The 25,323-nt window shown below is 41.0% G+C and overlaps 1 protein-coding gene across 2 annotated transcripts in view; it reads left to right on the forward strand.

The window, feature by feature from the left end:
* tenm1 (teneurin transmembrane protein 1) overlaps nt 1-25,323 on the forward strand; it is a 185,714-nt gene that overhangs the window by 99,923 nt on the left and 60,468 nt on the right. For both annotated transcript variants that reach the window (XM_088989569.1, XM_088989570.1), the window contains exons 7-18: nt 2,126-2,328; nt 3,516-3,723; nt 11,302-11,403; nt 13,297-13,491; nt 16,036-16,236; nt 18,425-18,610; nt 18,694-18,723; nt 18,855-19,001; nt 20,566-20,800; nt 21,211-21,330; nt 21,427-21,688; nt 23,563-23,848. In XM_088989569.1, coding sequence (XP_088845695.1) covers nt 2,126-2,328; nt 3,516-3,723; nt 11,302-11,403; nt 13,297-13,491; nt 16,036-16,236; nt 18,425-18,610; nt 18,694-18,723; nt 18,855-19,001; nt 20,566-20,800; nt 21,211-21,330; nt 21,427-21,688; nt 23,563-23,848 — 2,175 coding nt within the window. The remainder of the gene's footprint in view (nt 1-2,125; nt 2,329-3,515; nt 3,724-11,301; nt 11,404-13,296; nt 13,492-16,035; nt 16,237-18,424; nt 18,611-18,693; nt 18,724-18,854; nt 19,002-20,565; nt 20,801-21,210; nt 21,331-21,426; nt 21,689-23,562; nt 23,849-25,323) is intronic.

Raw genomic sequence — 25,323 nt, forward strand, 5'->3', positions numbered from 1 at the left:
TATTATTATTATTATTATTATTATTATTATTATTATTATTATTAGTATTATTATTAGTATTAGCATTATTATTATTTATGAGAGAGTAAAATATTTACAGTAACCATTGAATCTGTTTTCTGATTAACCAACGTAATGCCTCCATGCTTGCCGGTTTATTGTAGCAAAAACATAAAACACACTGCCGTTTTTTTCCCCACTAAGATAGACACAAGAAGGGTTTTTCCTCTTTCTTGCATCAGCAGTAGTATGTTGACGCTGCCAGCTCCTCTATTAGACAAACCACTCTATTCTTGGCTCATTCCCCCACCCATCTTTTTCTTCCTCCTCTATATTGCCCACCTACCCCCACTTTACCCGATCCCCAGACTTGCAGATGCCCGAGTTCTGGTGTCTGTCCTCATGTTGCGTCAGACCATAAGAGCTACAGTACAGTAATTAGCATCAGAAGGACCTGGTTGCTCATCTCCCTGCCAGTCAGCTGGCCTGTCGTGCTGCCTGCGCTCGTGTCTGCCTGCCTGAATCGTGCCAACTACCATGGCCGATTCATGTCCGATTCATCTTGAGTTGAATAAAAGGCTGCTTTCCTTGGGACATCCATCCCTCTGCTGGCTTGTATTTTCTTGGTATACTCTGGTATACTCAGCAGGAATGGATAAAAGCATACGTTAGTTCTGCCAAGCTGCTTACATCATCCTACAATAATTGGAGAGCATTTTCTGTTTTTCTGTTTGTCCAATCGCATCCCAAACAAAGGACACTGAGCTTTTGGGCCGGGATTGTTTTGCATGGACCCTCAAATTGCCTGTTATTATTATAGGCAGACCTCAGAGGTTGTTACAAAAATACATTTCCCGGTGGAATTCCTTTCTCCCAATGATTTTTAAATCACTTTACTTGGGAATCCAGAATTGTTATTTATTTGTTTAGATTTTTCTCGCTCCATCTTTGTTCTCTTTCTATTTGAGTGTTCATACCCCTCACATAACAGTGTATTTATATGTCTGTTGAAATGTGTTTTAATTGTTATTCTTATATATTGCAGTATCATCGACGATTACAGTAAATAAATATATATATATATATATATATATATATATATATATATATATATATATATATATATATATATATATATATACATGTATATTTTTTTTAATCTAACTTTGTTTCTGTTTTTTCATCATGAGAAGTCCTGAAATGATCATCATGAATCATCAGCTAATGCCCATAACGTGTCGATCCTAGATTTCATTGTGATTGCAGCGTAGCCTTTTCTAAAGATCGGCATAAGTAATCATATAATTATAAGTATAATAGCACTGATGATATGAACAATGCTATCTCTCTGTGTCTTCTTACTCACTGTGATCAAATGGTACAAGATATATGACTGCCGGCTTGAGGATGTGCATGATGTTGCCAAAATGGAGTGGTCATTATCGATAGAGAGCGTGCAGACTCATCCATGGATCTGCCCCGAACTGTTCGTCTGCCTTTGTGGCCGTAACGATCGATGGGCTCCCCTCTGTCACTGTATTTCCTCTATCTTTTTTTTAGAAGCACAGATATATCTCTCCATAAAGGTAGATACAAAGAAGAGTGAAGAGGATCTACCTGATCCCCCTTAACACAAAAGACTGGGGGCCTGGTGGTTCATGAAAGCTTATGGAGATGCAATAAGCTACGGGCTAAAAGACTTGAGGAAATATCCATTTTCCTTACACACAAAGAGAGACACTTACACTATCTCTCTGCCGTAATTCCACATGTGATTGTGTGTGAACACCCCTTTTCTCTGTTCTATTTATTTCTTTTCAAAAGATGCTAAAGTAGTCCATGTCACAGTCACTGTGGATAGTGCTCAGACAAAACACGTTCTTTTAAAGCAGTTCATCTTCAATGTGCGACGCATCTCAAGGACTGCCAATGTAGAGTATCTTGAAAAGCAGGAGTTTTACGGCGAAGAGTCTCACTTCATTAGTAAGAGTAGTGATCCCAATGATGTTTAAGGACACAGAGCTGGTATCTAATTGGTCCTTTGGTGAAGAGAGCTCCACGTTCCCTTTGATAAAATCTACAGTATGTGACCTTTACATCACCTATATGTGGTTTGATTTGACAGAGAAGTGGGTGCGCGGACGGACCATTGACCGCGGTGAGGTGGACATTGCAACTCAACAGAATCAGGCCATCCCACCTGGAGTCTTTTGGAGGTTCCATATGACTGTGCACCACCCAACCCACATCAAGTTCAATCTTTCTCTCTCCCATAACGCACTGCTGGGGGTCTACGGACGCAGGAATATACCACCTACACACACACAGGTAAGGCATCCCAGAATGTAATACACTCTATCACCCCATCAACATGTCGTGACACTCACAATACAAGTTGCATATACCCATATATGCCTGTTTAAAGAAAAAAACATGTGCAACATGATAAAAAATTGTGTGCTATAGTTACTCATTAATGTCATATGAACCCATTTCCCAAACCATTCAAATGAGAATTTAAAAAACAAAACAACACCCGAATATATTGATTTGTTAATTCAACAAATGTGGCCACGTAGTTTTGTGTGGGAGTATCAATGAGATAGGTAATGCCATTTATATCTGACCCAATTAAAATGTGACATGCATGGAAAAGGTACTTGGATATGAACATTAACAGTTAGAGATTTCTCCAAAAGCATTTTTTTTTTTAAAACACACCTGGTATGTTAGAAGCCAAAGGCAAAACGGCTGGAAAACTCATTTTCTTATTGTTTTTGTTACTTGGTGGGCATTTTTTTTTCTTTTTATACAGACAAAAGCAGTACTTCTGCTTAAGCTGCCCGTGTGCCAGTTTTCAGTCAATCTCTAAATTGAAGGCAGTAATTCTTCATCTGCAGTGAAGTGTTAAAGCTGCCCGCCCTGAACGACGGCAGGTCACAAGAAAACAGGAGAGCGTCAAATACTACTGGTTAATTTCATACGTATTTGAGACCATTTCTGTTGTCAAAGCATTACTCATAATCAAGAGCATTTAATATAAATGAAAACTACTTTCATTACTGTTTTCCTTTTAAGTCTATGAATGAAAACTTATAGTACACCCTAATGTTGCATATACTGCCCCTCTTCAAAGGGTAATGACTTGAGAGACGTTGTGCTAGTTTGTCACATATCCTGTTCAGCAGCTCATTTTTCACATATTTCACATGCCTGTTTTTAAATATTTTTGGCCTAAATTGTTATATTTCTTTTCAAAGGCCTGGACAAAAGTACCTCCAAAACTGTGTGGTATCATGTTTTAAATGCAGAACTGTGAAGAGTGTGGGTTGGAGATTTAAATGTGTTCAATAATACAACTGGCTTGTTGCATCTACATTCCCGACTGAAAACAAAACGAAACAACAAAAACAAAAAACATGTTTTTCTAAGGCTCTCCTTGATTTTGCATTCGCTCTAATTCTCTTTGTGAATGCAATAAACTATTGTTTGATGATGTTTCCCTCTGTGTTCAGTTCGACTTTGTGAAACTGCTGGAAGGCAAGGCGCTGCCCAGATCTTTGAGTGATCATGTTTCAACTGGCAAAGCACCCAAAGGTCTGCTGCTTAGCGGCTTCCAAGAAACACGCTTTATTGAGTACATGGACCCTGGCACGTGGCATCTGGCCCTCTACAACGATGGGCGCAACCTGGAGCAAGTATTACTCCACAGCACTCCCATAGGTGAGAATCTGACTTGCGTCTTTCCAGGGTGCGATCGTTTGGCTTGTTTGAGTCACACATTTTTCACTGTATGAAGCCTTGTCTGAGAACTCTTCATTATCTTGTCCTCTCTCAGCGTTCATTTGTTGCTGTATAAAAGCAGACTGACATGTTCAAGTGTCAAGTCATTTACTTTTGAAGAGAACTTCCATATTGTTCAGGTCAAGTGAACTGAATGTGACAACAAGACACCTATTTGAAAGAGAATGACAAGGAGTAATGGCAAAGCCTGGTAAAGTACACACACATGGATACCAGCATTATTTGGGGTCTAAATATTACATGACTACTGATGGCTGCATAATTACCAGGGGCATTTTCATTTGTATTTCAGAATCAGAATCAGAATACCTTTATTCGTCCCGCAATGGGGAAATTTGCAGTCCACAGCAGCAATTGAAGAGGGATGGGGTTGGGGTGGGAGTGAAAGGATAGAAAACAAGATATTCTAAGCATAACAAAATAAAAATGTCAACTGTATACTGTGCAAATGTAGATGTGCAAAAACCGTTCTATAAACAAGACTGTACATAGTGCAGAATCAAGAAATGCATTTAGATATATTGCAACAACCCATATTTACAAGTGTCCAGTTTTTTTTTTTTTTTTTTTTCCACATGTGATCATTGGGAATTGTGAAGCCTGACAGCAGTCGGTAGGAACGAGCGGCGGTACCTCTCCTTCTTGCAGCGCGGGTGTAATAGTCTCTGGCTAAAGGAGCTGTCAGGATGGGCAGGAGGGGGTGGGAGGGGCTGTCCGTCATAGCTTTTAGTTTAGCTAGCATCCGTCTGTTGCCCACCTCCTCTAGAGAGTCCAGCGAGCAGCCCACGACAGAACTGGCCCGCTTGACAAAGCGCTCCAGTCTTTTTCTGTCCCGGGTGGTGATGCTGCCTGACCAGCAGACAATGCCATAGTGGATGGCTGATGCCACCACAGAGTCATAGAAGGTCTTTAGGAGTGACCCCTGAACTCCAAAAGACCTCAGTTTCCTGAGGAGGAAGAGGCAACTCTGTCCCGTTTTGATTAGGGCATCCGTGTTTGTTGTCCAGTCCAGTTTATTGTTGAGAGTAACACCCAGGTACTTGTAGCAGGTCACCCTCTCAATGTCCGAACCCTGGATGTTCAATGGTGCAGGTGACGATTGTTTCCTGCAGAAGTCCACCACCAGCTCCTTGGTTTTGCCGGTGTTGATCTGGAGGTGATTCTGCTGGCACCAGTCCACAAAGTCCTTTGTCAGTCCCCTGTACTCCCTATCGTCTCCCTCTGTAATGAGTATTTACGTGAAATGAAAGTCCTGGCAGAGTCAAAACTTTGAGAGGTTGCGAAATTTAGATAGCCAATGTGAAACTTTTTTTTTTTCATTGCTGGGAGCCCAAGTACACATCACTAAAGGCATTTTGAAATAAAACAATGCTGTTGCAAAACCTACTTGTTAATTTTTGAGGCTACAATTACCTTATTAGAATTACTCCGACAATTACAATCCATACAAGAAACATAACTTGAGAAAATGTATGATCGGACATGTAGCACGTTAATGCGCACTTGTGTTCTTCCATCGCCGTTTGGTTCGTGGCCGCCACAAAAATGGAAAAAATCCGACTTCAACGGATAGTTAGGACGGCGGGAAAAAAAAATCATTGGCACCCACCGCCCTACCCACTCTCGAGGACTTGCACACTGCAAGAATCCAAATTAGGGCTCGGAAAATCCTACTGGACCCTCCGCACCCTGCCCTCCACCTTTTCCAGCTACTCCCCTCAGGCAGGCGCTACCGATCCATGCGCACCAAATCCAGCAGACATTTAAACACCCCAAGCCATTAACTCTTTGAACTCTTTCAACCGTAGCCCAAATGGAACTGTATAGTGCCAATTTTTTTGATGATGATACTAGTGCAGCGTGTTCTACCGGAAACAAATTCCTTGTGTGTTCTACATACTTGGCAATAAAGATGATTCTGATTCTGACCTCTGCTTATGACCATTTGGTATCTGGTGTTGCAAATGTCCTGCTGATGCAATCATCATTACTGATGGATGCAAAAAAATCTGCGATAGTAAGAGCCTGTTGAAGGTCCAAGGTGCAAAGTAATCCATCTGAACTGTCACATTGTGGATTTTTTTTTCTGAAATTATGACTTTTTTCCTCTTTGTTGACAGAGTCCTTTATATCATGACTGACAGCATGAAACCAATTAATATTTATGTTATGCCATGGTTGTCAAGAATTTGACATGTTTGGTTTGAAGACTAACATACAACGAGCATTTGTTTCATTTGTATATTCTGAATTGAATTAGGATTGGTGTCCCTTGTAAAAATAGCCAAAAGGGATGGGATTTGAATGGCAGCCAGCAGGATGTCAAAGGGCATAGCTCAGCAGGGGGGCCTGATGAAATAGTTAATTTGCCCTCCAATTTAAACAATGGTTCCGAGCTATCGCTGTGTTGTTTCAGATGAAGGAAATCAAACCCACTGAACCGTGAGGAGGTGCATTCTAATTCGAAATCCCATATGCTGGAGCTCTGACTGGAGCCTGATAGAAAGATAACATATGAGATGATCATTGTCGTGAAAGTGATCTTTTGCGTGGCAAGGTGTAACTTGCAATGAATATTGAGAAGAAGTCAGAGAGCAGCACATTTGTATGCCATGTGTCTGTATACAGTGTGTGTATATATATATATATGTGACGGGTGTCACAACAGTGACTGTCTTCATCTCCACGATGCTGCTGTATTAATGAAGACGAGACGCGTGGATGTGTCTTTTTATTTCTTTTATTTCTGCAACACAGTATGGCAGAAGGGATGGGTGAAGTCGCATGGGTTTCGTCTTGTGATTAACCTGAATCTCCTCGAGATTGTTCTGGAAACTATGGGCGGGACATAGTGCCACACTGTGCGCCGTTGCGTCACTTCCTTCATAATTTAATAACCTAAGTGTACAACTCCGTTACATACACCCCCCTTAAATTATGCAGAAGTGAGGCAACATACACACGGAAGACAACAGAAAGACCAACAGGCAAAATAGACAAAGTTATCGGGCAAGGATGTACAAAAATGCTGTCTAATTATGTCGCTCATCTGACCAACTACGTCAGGTGACTGGAGTAAGGGATCTGTCGCCGGTGTGTCAGGGTCTGTGCGCTCGTCGGAGATGCACTGTACTGGGTCTGGGAAGGAACTCTGTCCCCACTAACATAAGTGGCCTCAGCTCGCACCTGCCCATTCCCCTCTGTACAAACTACATCACCCTGCATAGCACTACATAACTGTGACAGACTGGAGAAAGGTATCTGTTGCTGGTGTATCAGTTGTCTGTGCGCTCGTCGTAGATGCACTGCACTGGGTCTGGGAAGGAACTCTGTCCCCACTAACATAAGTGGCCTCAGCTTGAACCTGCCCATTCCCCTCTGTACAACCTACACCACTCTGGATTGCACTATACAACTGTTACACGGTTGGGAAGCCTCTACCAACACACTCAAAGGTGTGCTACTTGTTACATGTAAGGAGCTCATTTTTAGACTTAACATACGAAAACACGTACATGAAAAAAAAAAACACACTAATTGCAAAACAGCAGGTCAGACAATTAACACACTACATGTATTTTCAAAACGGGGGTCGACACACCGTCCACCGAGTGATGGGACTGCACAGCGTCTTCATTGTGCAGCATCGCGGTCCCGGTCCGAAGTGGAGAGTCACTTGTGATCCCGGGTTTCGGCACCAATGTGACGGGTGTCACAACAGTGACTGTCTTCATCTCCACGATGCTGCTGTATTAATGAAGACGAGACGCGTGGATGTGTCTTTTTATTTCTTTTATTTCTGCAACACAGTATGGCAGAAGGGATGGGTGAAGTCGCATGGGTTTCGTCTTGTGATTAACCTGAATCTCCTCGAGATTGTTCTGGAAACTATGGGCGGGACATAGTGCCACACTGTGCGCCGTTGCGTCACTTCCTTCATAATTTAATAACCTAAGTGTACAACTCCGTTACATATATATATATATATATATAGCATGACAGCATGAAAATATGCAAACAATACGTGAAGTCAATGCTGATTTACCCTCAGTTGATTGTTGTCATAAAAAACACATGGGTGGCCATAAAGCGCGGGTGCAAAAGCAATGAGGTATGCGATTATGGGTACTGCAATGCTGTCACGGGCATTCGCAGTGATCATTAATTTCTTTCAGCGGAATAAAAGGGACAGTGAAACAACATTTAAAGCTGCATGTGTTTGGTTGACTGATGACAGGTTTGTGTAGCATCAGTCAAGGTTCATTTTGCTTATTTATAGACTCCCTTTTGCTAACATTAAGGACTTGACTTGAACACACACCCCAAAAAAAGATGGAAAATGTGCACATGTACGATGAGCCATACAATATCAGATGAAAGAAATCACTTTTTATCATTAAGTTAATCATTCCCCTCTCCTTGTACTGGCACAATTGCTGGGCTAATTGTGCCTATTTTCAAATATGTCTTTTTTTTAATCATGAGTATTTCTCCTCTGAAGTGCAAATAAGAAAAAAACCAGTTTAGGACCACATAGATGCCCACACATTTTCTATGAAATCACGATTAGAAACTGAATGGGCATTTCTAGTCATTTGAGTAGTCAATTCATTTCAGATTAAAACCCAAGGGTCATAAAGCATTGCTGGAATTTAAAAGGCTCATAAACTACAATTGGAATGCTTATTTGACCAATCAGACCACTGGGGTTGAAATTACCTATTTTATAATCACACTTAGCTGCAATAACTTCTGGCATGAATGATTTCCAACTGAAACAGTGTTTAGTCAGTGGAAAGAACAGATTATGCATGCACACACATACACACACACACCATATAGTCAAATACACTATCTCTGTGCATTGCTTGTTAATTGGCTGGAGAATTTTATAGCTACGATAGTGACCTGAAAATGGAGACCTTAATTCACTGTTACAACCTCTCCGACCTCCAGCTTTCTGTGAGATCATACCGTCTTCGCAGGAATAAAAGCTCCTTACTGAATTTGCAGATGAGTTCTTGCTCATTGCATTTATCACGTGCCACGTCCAATATTAGAATGTACGCACACAATTTATTTTTCTTCCAAGAGGATAGATGACTCACATGAGGAGTTTTCCTGACTGTGTGGTAGATGATTGGCACTCCTTTCCATCAGTGTGACGATGACAGGTGATGGAGGTGAAACTGACTGGTTTCTATAGCGATGCACTGCTGTGGAGGAACTGTGCTGCCGGTCTCATTATCATGTGTCACGCGTGCCTCAGGGCGAGAGTCGCACTATATCGCTAGGAGTGTGTTTGTTTGTAAAGTGTGTGGCTGTGTGCACATGTGTGGTCCATGCCAATAAAGGATTTGTCATTCATGCAACCTCAATGAAAGAAGTTGGCGGACAGCAGTGATTTGACTCATGAGTAGATCTATGTGCAGAGGGCTAGTGCAAGCCAGCGTGCAGTTATAATTTGTGTATTATTTGTTATTTCCATTTTAAAGGAGTAGTTGAAAAACAAAAGGTTGTTATAAATGAATTTGTTGGCTTTTAACTGTTTAATATTTAATTGGATTAACTGACATGACCCAAAGTTTGGTAACCCGGATTCATTAAGATATGTTGGCCCGGGAGTAGTCAGCAGGTCACCATCAGTCAGGACCACAGGCACAATCTATCAGAAGATCACTGTGCCATACTATAACAGGATCCAGATCACCAGAGGGAAAAGAAAGAGTACCGGTAATTCACCGAGATGTGATAAAAATATATTCCATCTCAGTGATAATGCATTGTTGATTACAGTGATATTGTAAACACCATTGCCCTTGATAGTATGGCTGATTGGCTCTCCGTGACTGATTTTGATACCTAACAATCTTAAAATATATTTACTCAACCCAAAACATATCATTTTTGGGTTTGTTTGTTACTATCTGAAAATGGATCCAGAGATTCATTCTTGTGACCTACTTTCCAGCATCTGGTTGAACAGTGATGTTATATGGCACAATACAGCATCATTTCTGTGTAGCATAATCAGGAATGGGGATTCCCCCATCTGTGTCACCTTTTCAAGGTTTCTCATTTTTTTTCTTTCCATCCTTCATGTTTAAGGGCTCATACTTTTAAAAACATTCATTTTATAGTTTGAGTGAAAATGCACACCACATATATGTACCATATGTGCCATTGTTTCCAGCACAGCATCCAGCATCCATCAGCACTTTGTGGTTATTGTCCTCAGAATACTCTTTTGGCTCCTTTGGCTATGTATATAGTATTTTACCTAGAAGAGCACCAGTTGAGTAACCTCTGTCAATAATAGCTCAAGTATGTTGTTTAAAAATACATACATGCTACAGTTTCTTTGCCCATCTGTTACCTAGCCACATGCTGCTTTTTGGATGATGATAAAATCACGGCATTGGTTGTATCAGTGTATTCACGATTCTCATTTGACTATTGAATATTTGTCAACGAGCTACTTTCTCATTCATGGAGACTGATAGATTGATGGACATATCCATTACATCACCATTAATTGCTAATATATGCTATCCCCCAATAAATTTTAATATGGGCATCTCCTTGATGTTTTCCGATGTAAATAGCTTTCAAATGACTTTTGGTGCTAATTTGTGAATGAACACTGAGTGTTGATTCAAATTTAGGATGGTAAGAAAAAAAAATCCCAAAACTATTTTATTAATACCCAATAATAGAGGTGATAGCAAAAACACAGTCCATCAATCCTTCCATACAAGCATCCATCCATTTTTATCACCACTTATCATGTCACAAAGAGCTGCAGTCTGTCCCAGCTGACTCTGGTTGAAAGCTGCCAGACACTCACAAGGCACATATCATTCACACTCATTTTCACACCATCACTAAATGGGTACTGAACCCATACTGGACCCTGGAAGTTAGGCAGGTAACCCAATTCATGTTCAGTAATCTAAAGACACTGTCAACATCATAAAGTTTAACGTCATAGTAACAAAGTCAAACTAAAGGCAGGGATTAAAAGTGATGACGCAATGAGACACCGTTATTTACTGACCCCTGCATGCGTTTATTTGAGTCGTAACAAGCACGCAGTAATCGTTCTCCACTAACTGGGTCATTCATAACTGCAGATTTTGCGTTCAATCTTTTTCCAAAATGTGTTCTTGTAAACAGTTTGATGATGAAGCGCTGATGTATGTTAATGTGCGTGCAGCGTGTTTGCAACCTGTAATGCAGCATAATGTGCTTAGTGCAACACAGAGTAAGTGAGTGGCTGGCCAGTCTCCAGAGAGTGATAGCAGCTGGATCAAGCTAATCTAATATAGCTTCTGTGTCTGGGGAGCCATCCATTGCTTCTCACATATTTCATTCAATAACAGAAGGCAATGGCAGTTGATGGAGTTAAATGTGGATTATTTTCTTTTTGTTGTTGTTTTTTGTTCATGTTTTGAATAAATGAATGCATCAATGATTACTGTGTATGCTGTTTTGTAGAAACAATGGATGGCTGTTCCAAGGGATGTAATGGAAATGGCGAGTGCGTTGCTGGACGATGCCACTGCTTTGCTGGTTTCATGGGTCCTAACTGCGCCAAAGGTAATCAAAAAAATAAAATAAAATGTTGTGTAAAGTGAGACTGTCATTCACATTATGGGTTTAAATTCACAATGGACTTCCTAATGTGAGATTCAAATGAATGGCTGAGTGCGTAGCCATTTGTAATTCTGCTGTTTATAAAATGAACTGTAAAAAATTTAAGCAGTTTTACAGCCAAATAATTTCATTGCCTCTGAATTCCGGAGATAGGAGGTTTACACCGAAACATTTAAAACAATCTTATGTATGTTCTACAAATTGGTGTCGAAATTAAATTGTCTCTATCGGCCGTGTCACACCTTTCTCCAAATTTATGGGAAGCTCTGAATATGTTTTGTTTTCTTGTGGATAGCAAGCATACGCATACACAGAGACGAGAAAAAAACAGGCCACCAAGGTCTGTACAATATTTTCTATAATGACACTGTATCTCCTGCACGACTGAATGGCCTATTACTCTGGCCACGCACCACTTCTACATCTAGATAAGAACGGAATTACTTTCATGGTTATTATTTTATCTGAGCTCAAGATTATTAAAATTTGTTTACTGGGTACTCATTAGGCAACATATACAATCTTGCTTAATGAGCATTCACAGCTAGGAGTTGTCATTTTGGTTGTGTCCCACGGTGTCGTGTAAAAAAAATACTCTAATAACCTAAAAACAAACCACCTCCTAATATGTAGTTAAATCAACCCAGCAACCGAGTATTGTATCTGTATTAAATACGTTTATCACCATAGTAATCATTTTTATTCCGACTTACTAGGGTGCCTCTATTTCTTTTTCACACTCCCTGTGTGTGAAATATAATATTCTCCTGTGGTCTTCCCTGCCTTTATTTCCAATATTCTTCTTCTGCCCTGCCTCGTTTCCCCCCCTCGGTTTTAATACTTGTATCTGCCTTGTTGTGTGAAAACATATGCTCCGATGTATTCTCCAATGATTTATTTAGGGGCATCATTTATCTATATGTTCTGTTCATCTTTGCTTATTTGCTTGCATGGTGATATTCGATGTTTGAAAAGTTATGACAAGAGTTGTAAAAAGTGAAGTGAGCGTTTTCTTGCCGCATAATGCTTCGGGCTATATTTACAGATGATCGAGGGGTTTCACAGGGTTTTCCGTTCAGGTTACCCGAAAACAAAAATTACCAGTTGGAAATCTGAAATCAAACCCACGAAGTGTCTACCTGCCATGCCTTTTTTTCAAGCAGCATTAAGATGATGAGGTGTATGTGTGTCTGTGTAGGTGTATGTGCGTGCACGTGTGTGAGAGGGATTGTGGGAAACTGTGGGTTTGTAGCACAGCTCTCCATCTTTGCATGAAGAGAACTCCTCATTCGATAAAACCTTAATGCCCTCATTCCTAATCTTTCATTTTCACGATTGTTTTCACGGCCTGTTCAGAACAAGTGAGGTGACGTTGAGGGGATTTGCTCCAATTCTTGGGTTGCCGTGGTAGCCAGGCTCAGGTGGTGCTTGAGTAAATTGAAACAGCGTGAGTGATAAGCCGATGTACGTGTGTGTGTGTTCTTTTGTGTGTGTTCTTTTGTGTGTGTGTGTTTGTGTGTGTGTGTGTGTGTGTGTGTGTGTGTGTGTGTGTGTGTGTGTGTCTGTGCGCGTGTGTGTGTGTGTGTGTGTGTGCGTGCGTGCGTGTGTGTGCGTGTGTGTGTGTATGTGCGCACGCGCAGGAGAAAGAGTGTAGGACTGTTTGAGGATTTGCTGAATCCATGCAGCGGCTGAGATAAGCATGTCACCCATCTCACACTGGGTTACTGTGGTCTCCCAGATAATATACTCCAGTACCATGTGTGTGTCTTTTTGGTTTTTTGTTTTTGTTTTTTTTTCACATGGCAATATACTGTATCTGTGTTTGTCTTGTCACAGATTCGTGCCCGGTGTTGTGCAGCGGTAACGGCGTATATGAGAAGGGTCGGTGTGTGTGCCTGACTGGTTGGAAGGGAGCAGAGTGCAATGTGGAGGAAGGTCAATGTATCGACCCCACCTGCTCCAATCACGGCTCCTGCACGCACGGCATCTGCATATGCAGTCCAGCCTACAAGGGAGTAAACTGTGAACTGGGTAAGACAGTAACACCAAAACAGTTAAACTTTTTCAGCCTTTTTTTCTGACTTTTTAACCTTGATTTTGATGATTCTTGAATATGTTGCAAAAATAACGTCACTGGCCCTTTTTGGAAATGCAAACAAGAATGACGGACTTTGACGCAACACATGTCACCTTTTTTATTGATAATACATATCTTGAAGTGTTAACAACCATACTAAATGTTTTGGTGCTTTAAAATTTGCCGCATCCATCAAATGGTCAGGTTAAACATTCTACAGTGATGAAATGGTCAAGGACCCATTGGTTTTCTTCAAGTTTGATTTCAACTCCATTGTTATGTTTTTGCAATGTGAATTGCCAAAATCATCATACGATGAATTATTCATTCATTCATTCATTCATTCATTGTTGAAATCGTTGGAACATTTATTTAGTGACTCATGACCCAGAAAATGAACTGAATTAAAAAATCCATTGGTTTCCACCTGAGTGAAGATAAAAGCTATTACCTGTATTTGGAAGTGTGTTATAGCAAGGAACATAAAATGGCTGGAAGTAGTTTTGTTTATTTTGAGAATGTATGTCGGAGGTAGTTGGGTGATGGGGGTAAGAATGAGTTTGCTCCAATCACCAAAAACGTAACTTTCCTCAGCTCAAGATTTCATATTCCGCCAACGAACATCTGCACACTTATAGGCATGTTATGTTTGATTATTGTAATTGTGCAAATTTGATTGGCATTCTTCATTGTGATAAACGGTGGTAAATGGTCCATGAAGCTACACGCATGTCGATAAGTTTGATATTAACGGAAGGATATAAACCTAATTTACGTTTGTGTATGATTGCAATTATCCTCACTGCATGTGGGCGAGGATGCAAGAGAATTGAGGTTAGGTTGTGTATGTGTTTTGCTTTTCTGTAAAGTACTATCATCAACTCAATTTCCTGCCCCAGCTGGCAGCCATTTACACTCAGTCCTACATCAAATAGTACTCGAGATGAATCGCTGTTTGTGATGGCAGAAGTTAAAAAGAGTAGTAAGTGCACAAAGCTTACCCATCGTACAAAAATATGCAAGATGTATTTTGCCGATTCCATAGCGAGCACAACTGCTTTTCTTCGGTACCTCACATTTACTGCTATTGTTGTCTCCATTTGGCAGAGGGCAAATGTACAATTCTCTTGTGTAAAGGTCTGAGGGTGAGCTTCATGAATATGTCTATTTTTAGTCTGGTAGAGAAACCGTCTTTAAATGCCAATTCTCTCTTTCTAAATTTATGTAGAATGAAAGAAGGATGCCACACTAACTCATTCACTGCCAGATGTGCAAAAAATGTGTCCACTCCAGTGCCAGGGTTTTTGTCATTTTTACTCAAATTACAGGACCTGCGGAATATTGAGTTTTAGAACTATTTTAACATGCAATGGAGCATAAAAAACCTTAGACTATCTTCTTTAATTCCTCAATTATATGAGTCTGGAGTTATATGAGCTTGAAATGAAGGTGGCTGTCCAAGATACAATGCAATACATACATATTGGTTCATGTAGCGCTTTAACGACTGAAGCTGGAACAAAGCGCCAACATGGAAAAAGGGAAATTCCCCCTCGTGGAAGGGATAAAACATTGCCAGAGATCTGGCCAGCGCTTTATCGGCACCGACAGCAAGAAAAATGGGAATGGCGCCCTATGTCATATTTTCAATTCCTGAATAAATTCAGGAATGACCGTGAATGAATTAATTTAGAGATAATGAAATCGTCCCGAACCATAATGCCTTTTAAACGCTATGCTTTGCTGACATTCGCCTGTGCAATTGTTTCTTTTCATTTAAAGTGCATGCAAAGAGAAACTTCGGCAGCACGATTGTCTCTCCTCCGCTGAGTATACAGTCTATTAGCAAGGATATAATTTGAAGTTCAGATAATGATTCATAGCTGCGACATACCATTGCGTAAGCAGGGTGGGCTAAAATATGCCGATGGAAATTATAGTGGCGTAATCTGAGTTGCTCTTTTTGCGATCGTGTTTCTCAGTCATGAAGTCATTTGGCAACTCTCCGATGGAGAACCAATTATAAAAACAACAGAGCTGCATTATTCATCGCTCTATATATTCTACTTAATTGTAACCTCTCAGCACAATGTTCCAAAACAGCCCTGTACTGTAACTCGTTGCCCACCGAGACTGAATCACGTGTTTGACCTTGAACAACAGAGCCGAGCTGAGCTGTGCTTAGGCGTTGTGCTGAGCTTTGGCTCGCCGCTCGGAGCTGTAATTACACACACTAACACTGACCACCCGCACATGCAGATTTCAACCAGGCCATTTTACCCCTGATCAAAGCCTGGGTTTTAAGTGTCCTATGAAATGTAATGTTGTGGAACAGATACAGGGATTGTAGCTAGGGCGGTTAACTCCTGGATGGGATGCAAAGAACACTGCTTTCATACTCAGTGAACTGATGATTATAATTAGACAGCCACTCTCGGTCCCTTTTAACGACACCCGTTCCCTCGAAGCTGCAACGTTTGCCCTCTCTTTGTCTGCAGTGGACTGCGTAGACCCTCAGTGTGGTGGGCATGGCATGTGCATCCGTGGGGAGTGTGTCTGCTCTCCAGGCTGGGCAGGAGTGAGCTGTGATGACCCGTTGCCAACCTGTCAGGAACAATGTTCAGGACATGGCACCTACCTCCCCGAATCAGACACCTGCGCCTGCCAGCCCAACTGGACAGGACCGGACTGCTACATCGGTAAATCAGAAATTGGATTTTCAATCATGACAGAAACACCCGATTGTATGTCGCACATTTACCGGTGGACAAGTGACACGATTGGTCTTGCCGGGTGCAATTTCCCATGGATGTGGGATTTCTAACCATGAGAGTAGCAGATAGCTGCTACGACACTGTGTGTTGCGTGGGTGCACATACAGTTGACCACAGGTGGACATTTTATCGGCCTGACAGGAGGTCCATCAATCCATCACTGTTTGCGTCAGTATTTCAGGCCGATCCACGTGCACCTCATCCATCCTTTGTCCGTGACAGCCAATCGGTGTTGCAGAAATAATTTCCACATCGCACAAACTGACACTCAAATGAAGAAAAAAAATGAATAAAACAGAAGTGACAGCCACATTGGTGGTTTGATGAACAACTAGTTTGCATGGTCACCTCACAATCCAGCGTTCCTACTTTTGAATCCGGGCTTCGGCCTTCCTTGTGTCGAGATGGCATGTTCTCACTGTGCTTGCATCACTTTCCTTAAGTCTGTTGCCATTTGGTTGTCGCCAACGACTCGGACGGACAATGCTGTCCGAAAATATTCACAGAAGCTCACTGATGAATGACGACAATGCCCACTGAATCACTTGACGACAATAGTCCACACACTGCTTATAAAATGCCTAGTTTTTGTTGTATGAGGAGACCAAGATGGAAATAAATAATTTTCAAACTTTGTTCACCGCTAATACGTGATTTCTCGTTAGTCCAGTGTAAAAAAAACAGCAAATTGTGACTTTGTTGTTGCACAAATCTGCAGACCCTCATCTCGCAGCGGGTGTGGCTGTCTTCACTGCAATCCATTGTATATTTAGGGGCCTAAATCTTCTTTTGTACTTTTCTTCTGAAATATACCTCTGGATAATGAAATGTATCTGATAGAGCGCAACCTTTTGTTGTAAGATGTTACAACAAAAGTGTCAAGTCAATCGTATGAGAACATCTACATTATTTGGGTTAATCAAAAGTATGCTCACTCAAACCCTGACGTTTTCTCACTCACATTTAACATACGTCTTTATATAATGGGCCAATTCTGGACAATGCCACATTCGCAGTAATGAGAGCGGAACCAGGTTATCCCAATAGTTTATTTTTACATTCACCTTTTAAGTTTAAAATATTTGGCACTGCCCTAGACAGTGTCGTAGATAAAATACTGTCTGGTTAATTTTCATCGGCAATATTTCCTCTCTTGACTGCGGCATCTTTGTGGTGGGTAGCAAAGCACACTGTGAGTGCTATCACACAAACAAATGTCCTCGAGCTCCTTGATATGATGGAAGAACATGGACTTAAGAGGAGGAAAAAAGCTATTTTTCAATCAGAGCTGCTTCAAGCATCCGGGCACAACTTGTCCTTTAATCTGCCCAAGTGAATATTTCCAATGTTTTTTTTCCAACAAAGCTGTTTGAGATTTCCTTCAAAGTGAGATGAAAGACAAGCAAGCGAGTAGCAGTGTATTCAACAATGTCAAAATTATAAAATGCGGTACACACCTCATATACGTGTTACAGTGTTATTTGACAGATGGCCAAATGTCTGTTTTAAGACATTCCACCACATAAAGTTAATACTGTTCTTGGTAAGGATGATTTATGGGCAATTGGCATGAGCGCTTGCCCTCAAGAATGTGGATGCCTTATTACTCTGATATACTGTCGTCCGAGATAATCACAGTCCATGGGTCTGAATATCTATTGTGGTACAAGCAAGAAATCTTTCTCTCCTATGCCCTTATGAAAAAAGGAACTGTTCGATTCTTTCCCGCTCTTGCCCAAGCGTATCTAAATGCATTTCTGAAGGAGAGCCGAACATTACACCTTTAATCCACTTTTTCCCACCCTCTCCAGGCGAGCTATATTTAAATTGATATAACGCGATTAGTTTTTTCAAATGCAATGTAAATACAAATGGTTTTACATGATGCTTTGATTCACTCCACACTTGTCTTGTCCTTAGATGAAAAATATGTATAGCTCCTTATTTAATGTATGCTTGCGTGTTGATGTTAAATTGTACTTACTCCATTTTCTCTGCAACTTTGACTTTATCGTTCAATTTTTAAATTACACCATCTGCTTGGCCTGTTCTTTTCTCCCCTCACACTAACATGCTTGCCTCGCCCACACAACCCCACCCACCATGTTGGCAGAATTGTGCCCAGTGCCGTGTGGCAGTCATGGTGTTTGCTCCGAGGGCCAGTGCCAGTGTGAGGAAGGTTGGCTCGGCGCGGCATGCGACCAGAGAGCGTGCCATCCTCGCTGCGAAGAACATGGCCAGTGCCACGATGGGATTTGCATCTGCCAACCCGGCTGGGAGGGAGAACACTGCAACATTGGTAAGCGCATATGGGGGACTTTAATTATTCGTTATGATAATTGGATTGGAAAATGGTGTCATCATCACTTTTTGCCTCCGCAGTTGCTCATGATTTGGACATCGTAGTGAAAGGTATTTTTATGTATTTATTTTTACCCCATTCATTGTTGTTCATGACTATTCCTCTGAAGCAGTTTTGAACACATTTAAATGACTTTGCATCCATCTGTGTGGATGATTTTGTGTACGTTTGTCATCTTCAGACGGCTGCCCAGGGTTGTGCACCGGGCACGGACGCTGTACCCTGCAGCAGAGTGGCTGGCGCTGCATCTGCCAGCCTGGATGGAGTGGGCCTGGTTGCAGCGTTGTCATGGAAACTGACTGCAGTGATGGAACAGACAACGATGGAGGTGACATTCTATCACCATCTATCTTTTTCTATCTCTATTTTGTCTTTGTTACCGCTTTTCATTTTTGTCTTCCTCGCACTCCTTTCCATCACTTCTTTTGCTTCAAAAGCCAAAATGAATCCACTTCATTGTCGCTGCTTCTGTTCATCTGTGCGTCGTCCCCGTCCTGCTGTGAAGCCTGGGGAGTCCAATCGGTCATTACTTAAGTGCGTCTGTGTGTTTGTGTGTGAGTGTGCATTTACATTTTTATCCTCTCACAACTAGATATTTGATATGTTTAACACCCACTGGGATAGAATATACACATAAATTGACATAAAAAACACGTATATCCTTTCCACACCATGCAGGGAGAGCCATAGATGAACAAATAAACTGTCTCTAAAATAATATTTAAAAAATATCAAACAATAAAAAAACATTACAAGGCATTACAGTGCAAGACATGCAATATAATCTGTGTGTCACAGAGCTCATCTTTCACTCGTGCCTCTTCACCTAACCGTTTTTCAAATGTCATAATTGATACTGATTCTCAAAATGTTTGAGGAAGGCTCTCAAATGTTTTTCTCTGATGATCATCAGTGACAAGAATATGCAATTAAAAGTAATCAGTGAATAAAGCTAAATGATTAAATCAATCTGCCTTGATTGGAAATAGGTACAACAGACTTCTTTGACGTCCTAGAGGAAAAAAAATAATACATAAAAAAACATTGCTTACAGAGTGCAACTTACTGCCATAGTCAAACATTAGCATTGCATATATTTGACATATTGCAATCAATACTTGGCTCATTTGCATATTTCAATTTCCAGCTTCAATATACCAAGTAATTTACAAACAGTGTCCTTTTAATGGCAACAATGTAGAATTCAATTAATTGTGTTCTTTCAAGCTGGAGTGGTGAATAATATGGAAATGAATTATTGTCCTCGGCCACCTTTGTAGGAGGAGGTTATAATACAATATTGTTGGCCTTAAGCTCTCTGCTCTGCGGTCAGATCCATTTAAATGTCAGCACTGCTTCCTGGCTTTTCAGAAACAAGGCTGAAATAGGAAGCACAAATGCCAGCCGGGCTCCTGTTACCTGCTGCTTTGGCTCCTTTCAGCAGCCGATTGTTTACGCTGGACCTTTATGGCTCACATTCAAATAGCGGACGACGCAAAGTCCTGATTTGTACCAATATGAAGGAGGCTTGATGAAGCAAAGTATCTAATTTGATATATATTTGTGATAACGGTGATACATATGCGGTTTATTGTCTCAGATTGCATCTCCTTTGTTGGGCACGGCATTGGCGGGAGGTGCAGTAATTATTTTTTTGGCATTGGTTTTATAGTATCATCTTTCCATTTTGTCTGTGTTGAAACAGTAAAGGTCCCTCTTGCATATCGAATGCAAGAACGTTCACGTAACATTAATCATCTCACAGTAACGTGAAAACAAAACTCGTCATATAATAATACAAATGTCTAATATTTCACACCGTAAATGTGCAGTATCTATTCACTATCAATTGTTTTGAAGTGATTTTTTGAAATTGTTTCTTTCTATATCAGATGGTCTTATTGACTGTGTGGATCCGGACTGCTGCGAGCAGCTTAGCTGTGGCTCTGACCCTCTCTGCCGCGGCTCAGCGGACCCCATGGCCCTCTTGCAACGGAGTCCATTGCCCTCAACTGCACCGGCCTCACCTATTAACACACATACTTACAGTTTCTACCGCCGTATCCACTTTCTCCTTGGCAAAACCGCCACACACGCTCTCCCTGGAGACGTGCCCTTTGATACCAGGTATGCACTTGTTTACTCTTTGTGAGTCTGGGTCACCGTGTGTGCATGCAAAATCCTTCCCTTATTTCTTTTCTATAATGGTGTCCTTGGATTGTCCATTGTTAAAATACAATTGGGCAAAAGAATTCATTGAATACCTCAATATCGCTGTTAAATTAAATTGTTCAGGAGTTATCGGTTAAATGCGTGCTTGGGCTGAGGTCTTGCAAGCATACAGTTAAAGAGCAGTATCACCATAAGGCAAACAATTTCAACTCTAACCCCTAATTTATGAAGAAATAAACATATACTGTGTTTTGTGAGCGCATCAAAACATGCGTCCTTTTTCAAAAAAACATTGTCATTGGAAAGCTATCATTTTATCCTCTTTTGTGTCCTTCTCCAACTGCTTTCTGTCCTTGTTATGTCAGTCGTGTTGCTGTGATCCGAGGCAGCGTTGCATTGCAAGATGGCTCTTCCTTGGTTGGCGTCAACATCACCTTCCCTCAGCACCCCGAATATGGGTATACCGTCAGTAGACAGGATGGAAGGTGCAAAAATACGCACATACACGCGCGCACACGCATGACATGCTTCCATTTTCTCCATTAATCCTGTTTTTTAAATTCACCTCTCCAATACCGTAGCTATGACCTGGTGACTTTGGGTGCAATGTCAGTGACTCTGATGTTTCAACGCCCGCCTTTCCTGTCACAAACACGTACCATCTGGACCCCAAACAACAACTTTTTGGTTTTGGATCAGGTCATCATGTCCAGGGAAGAGGCCCAGCCTCAAAAATGTGATATTCGGACTGTTTTGAGTCCTTATCCTCTGGTCTTGCCATACCCACTACCTAGATACACAGGGACATGTGCAGAGAAGGGCCCTGCTGTACCCGAGCTTCAGGTAGGCCTAATGAATAATATTTGGTTTGTCGCTTGTACATTAAATTTAGCAATAACTTTAATAAGTCTTGTCAGTTTAAGGTGATGATGAAGCAAGAACAATAAATGATGTTATAATTCTTCTTTGCAATTACAAATACAATTCTTGCTTAAACAATCAAAACAATTATCTATACACTCAACTGTTTCAGCAAGCTGTGTGTTTGTGTGAAAGGCTATGACAAGAAATAATTTGACATCATACAGCAAATGTATATGCAGTGCTCTACTTTTGTTCAGCTTCAGAAATGAAAAAAGCTCACAGCAAATAGGCAGTAAAAAAAAAACTTGTTGTTACTGGTATTGCGCTCTTTTCTGGGACACCCAGTGTGTCAATCTATTAAGTGATGTGTGCTTTCCTGAGCATGTTTTGTAGGAACAATGTTTTCATGCTAAATCATTTATATATACTGTGATACCTCAGTTTACGAACTTAATTAGTTCCCAGAAAGTGTGTGTACGGTGAAAACTTCATCTGCCAAACATTCATTTCCCATAAGAAACCTTTAAAAATGAGAATAATCCATTCCCAGGTCCCCATAAAACATACTTTTCTACGAAATAAGCCTACACAAAATATACCTTATTTTATGGAACATAAATGTGCTATTGTATTGTAATTAAATAAATAAACCATACTGTATAATAAAGTCGTTTCATTTACCTCAGTGATGGTCGTTTATGTAGTGGCCTCTTGATGATATCCGAGTGACGTTTCCGTTCTTTCTCTGTGATACACGGTCCCCTGCTCGCTGCTTTTCGTTAATCCAAATCAACAGAAGTTTTTCAACCTCTTCTATTGCCTGAGACCGTTGTTGAGACAACACAGAAACACCCTTAGCCACACGTAGCAATGGTCGATTTAGCATACTGGTACTGGGACGCTAAGTCACACAAACGCACACCTCGTTTGTGTTTTCCGATGATCCCCTTCTTCTGCTCGACCGTAATTTTCTTTTCTGTCTTTTTCGGTTTAACATTAGCCTGTGGTGGGGTCTTTTTGGATTGGATTGGATTTGCCTTTATTAGTCTCACAGTGGAGACATTTTCGGTCCTATAATAGCAAAAGTACTCCATTCGATATCAAACCACGTCTGCACTCGAAAGGGGGTGTGGAAAACTAGTCCGGCAGCCACCGTGGTGCTGTTCGACCATGTGCTTTGGTGTTCATCCGCCGAAAACTAGTATGCCAAGATTATCTCATCTCATCTCATTTTCCGCTTATTCCTCATTAGAGTCGCGGGGGTTGCTGGAGCCTATCTCAGCTGTCTTCGGGCACGAGGCAGGGGACACCCTGAATTGGTTGCCAGCCAATCGCAGGGCACACAAAGACATACAACAGTCACTCTCACACTCACACCTAGGGACAATTTGGAGTGGTCAATTTGCCTGCCATGCATGTTTTTGGAGTGTGGGAGGAAACCGGAGGACCCGGAGAAAACCCACGCGGGTCCAGGGAGAACATGCAAACTCCACACAGGGAGGCCGGACCGGGACGCGAACCGGCGACCTCTGCACTGTGAAGCCGGTGTGCTAACCACTCGGCTGCCAGGCCGCCTGCCAAGATTATATTTTCGCAAATTTAATGTTCGTAAAGCGAAAGGTTTGTGAGGTAAAGCATTCGTAAACCCAGGTATATATATATATATATATATATATATATATATATATATATATATATATATATATATATATATATATATATATATATATATATATATATATATATTCATGATGGTTACTGCTAATGTGGGATCCGTTTCGTAAGCATATTACACAATTAGAAAACAAAGTGCTCATCCTCAAAGTTTATTTGTGTCCGCTGTTTTCCTGCAGGCAGTGCAAGAAGAAGTTGCAATTCCAGGAACCTTCATGAAGCTGAACTATTTGAGTACCCGAGCCGCAGGTTACCTCTCCTTGTTGCGTATCCTCCTGACACCTTCATCCCCATCGTTGCCCATCTCTCCCCTGGGCAGTTTGTCAAAGGTGCACGTGAGAGCTTCAGTCCAGGGAAGGTTGTACCAACGCTGGTACCCGGCTGGGCCTGGTTTGGTCCACAGGGTGGTCTGGAACAAAACAGACGCTTATGGCCAGAAAGTATGGGGCCTCACTCATGCAACTGGTAGGTGGGACAATGCAACTTAAATCATTTTGTTTATTAATGGACAGTGTTTTTCTTGGGTTTTCAGTACGTATATATAGTGGGTGTATCCCGCAGTACACCCATTGACCGCTGGGAAAGTAGACGCTTGTGATTTCCACCTATTTATTTATTTATTTATTTATTTATTTATTTATTTATTTTTCACCATAAGACACCGTTGATGTTTGAGGTACATGCACCATTAACATCAGGAATTTGAACCGCAAATGGTACTTAACAAGCACGAACAGCTAATATATATATATATATCTATGGTGCCAATAAAAGAGAGGCTTAATGTTTTTTTCTTTTCTTTTTTTTTTTTATAAAAACGACAAATTACTCTCATCTTGCATAGGCGATTGTAGTGCCTTCCTTGGTGGTTCAAAGTAATTAATTTCATGCAGACTTTGTAAAAGACAATTAATCATTGTACCTCATCCTCAAAACAGATGATAGAATGATAAATTAATGAACAGTGACTGATAATGTGTGTCAAATGAAATTAAAAGAATGTGACAGATTATCTTGAATTGTAGAAATAGTTTAAATAAAAAAAATGGCTGGGCAGATAGCAGCTTAGATCTTGTTAAGAACACTCAAGCTCTGAGGCCTTCTCGAGCTTGAACGAAATGCTGCCCAAGGAACACATTTATACCAGGAGTTGGAAGTGACCAGGTTGGATAGGATCAGGAATGAGTACATTAGAGGGACAACTCATGTTAGAGGCTTTGAAGAGAAGAGAAGCCAGACTGAGATGGTTTGGACATGTCCAGCGGAGAGAGACCGACTATATCGGCAGAAGGATGCTGAGCCTTGAACTGCCAGGCAGGAGACCAAGAGGAAGACCGAAGAGGAGTTTTATGGATGTGGTCAAAGAGGACATGAAGGAACCTGGTGTGAGAGAAGAGGATGCACAAAACTGGGAAAGATGGAGGACAATGATTCGCTGTGGCGACCCCTGAAGGGAAAAGCCGATAGGAAAAGAAGAAGAACTAACTTGTGAAGTTTGGCAATGTTGTCTGAAATTTTCTGAATCACAAGAACTGAGCATTCAACCTTAGAATTCCTACTCAAAACACAAACTCATACACCACTCTGATATTTTAACCAACATAACTCAACTTGAAAATGACTCTGCCTTATAGAAAATGGATCCAGGCATCGCACAAATCAAAAACTCAAGATGCATTTTGGGACTTATACTGTAATTTAGTCGGTGGGCAATCTCATCTTTAAAGGGCATGGAAGTCCTTCATGTTTTCTAGCTTGAACAGGCCATATAAAATAACATGGTGGGCATCTGACATATGTTATATAAAGGTGTTCTCTTTAATATAACTTCACTTTTCTTTACATTTACATGACAGTAAAAATGTGCAGATATGAGAGCCTTATTTTCTACTACTTTGAAACTTTCTGCAGACAAATAAAATATGTCTATTGCATTGATT

Source organism: Hippocampus bargibanti, linkage group LG02 (assembly GCF_051943395.1).
Source record: "Hippocampus bargibanti isolate YZ-2025 linkage group LG02, ASM5194339v1, whole genome shotgun sequence".
Classification (NCBI taxonomy): Eukaryota; Metazoa; Chordata; class Actinopteri; order Syngnathiformes; family Syngnathidae; genus Hippocampus; species Hippocampus bargibanti.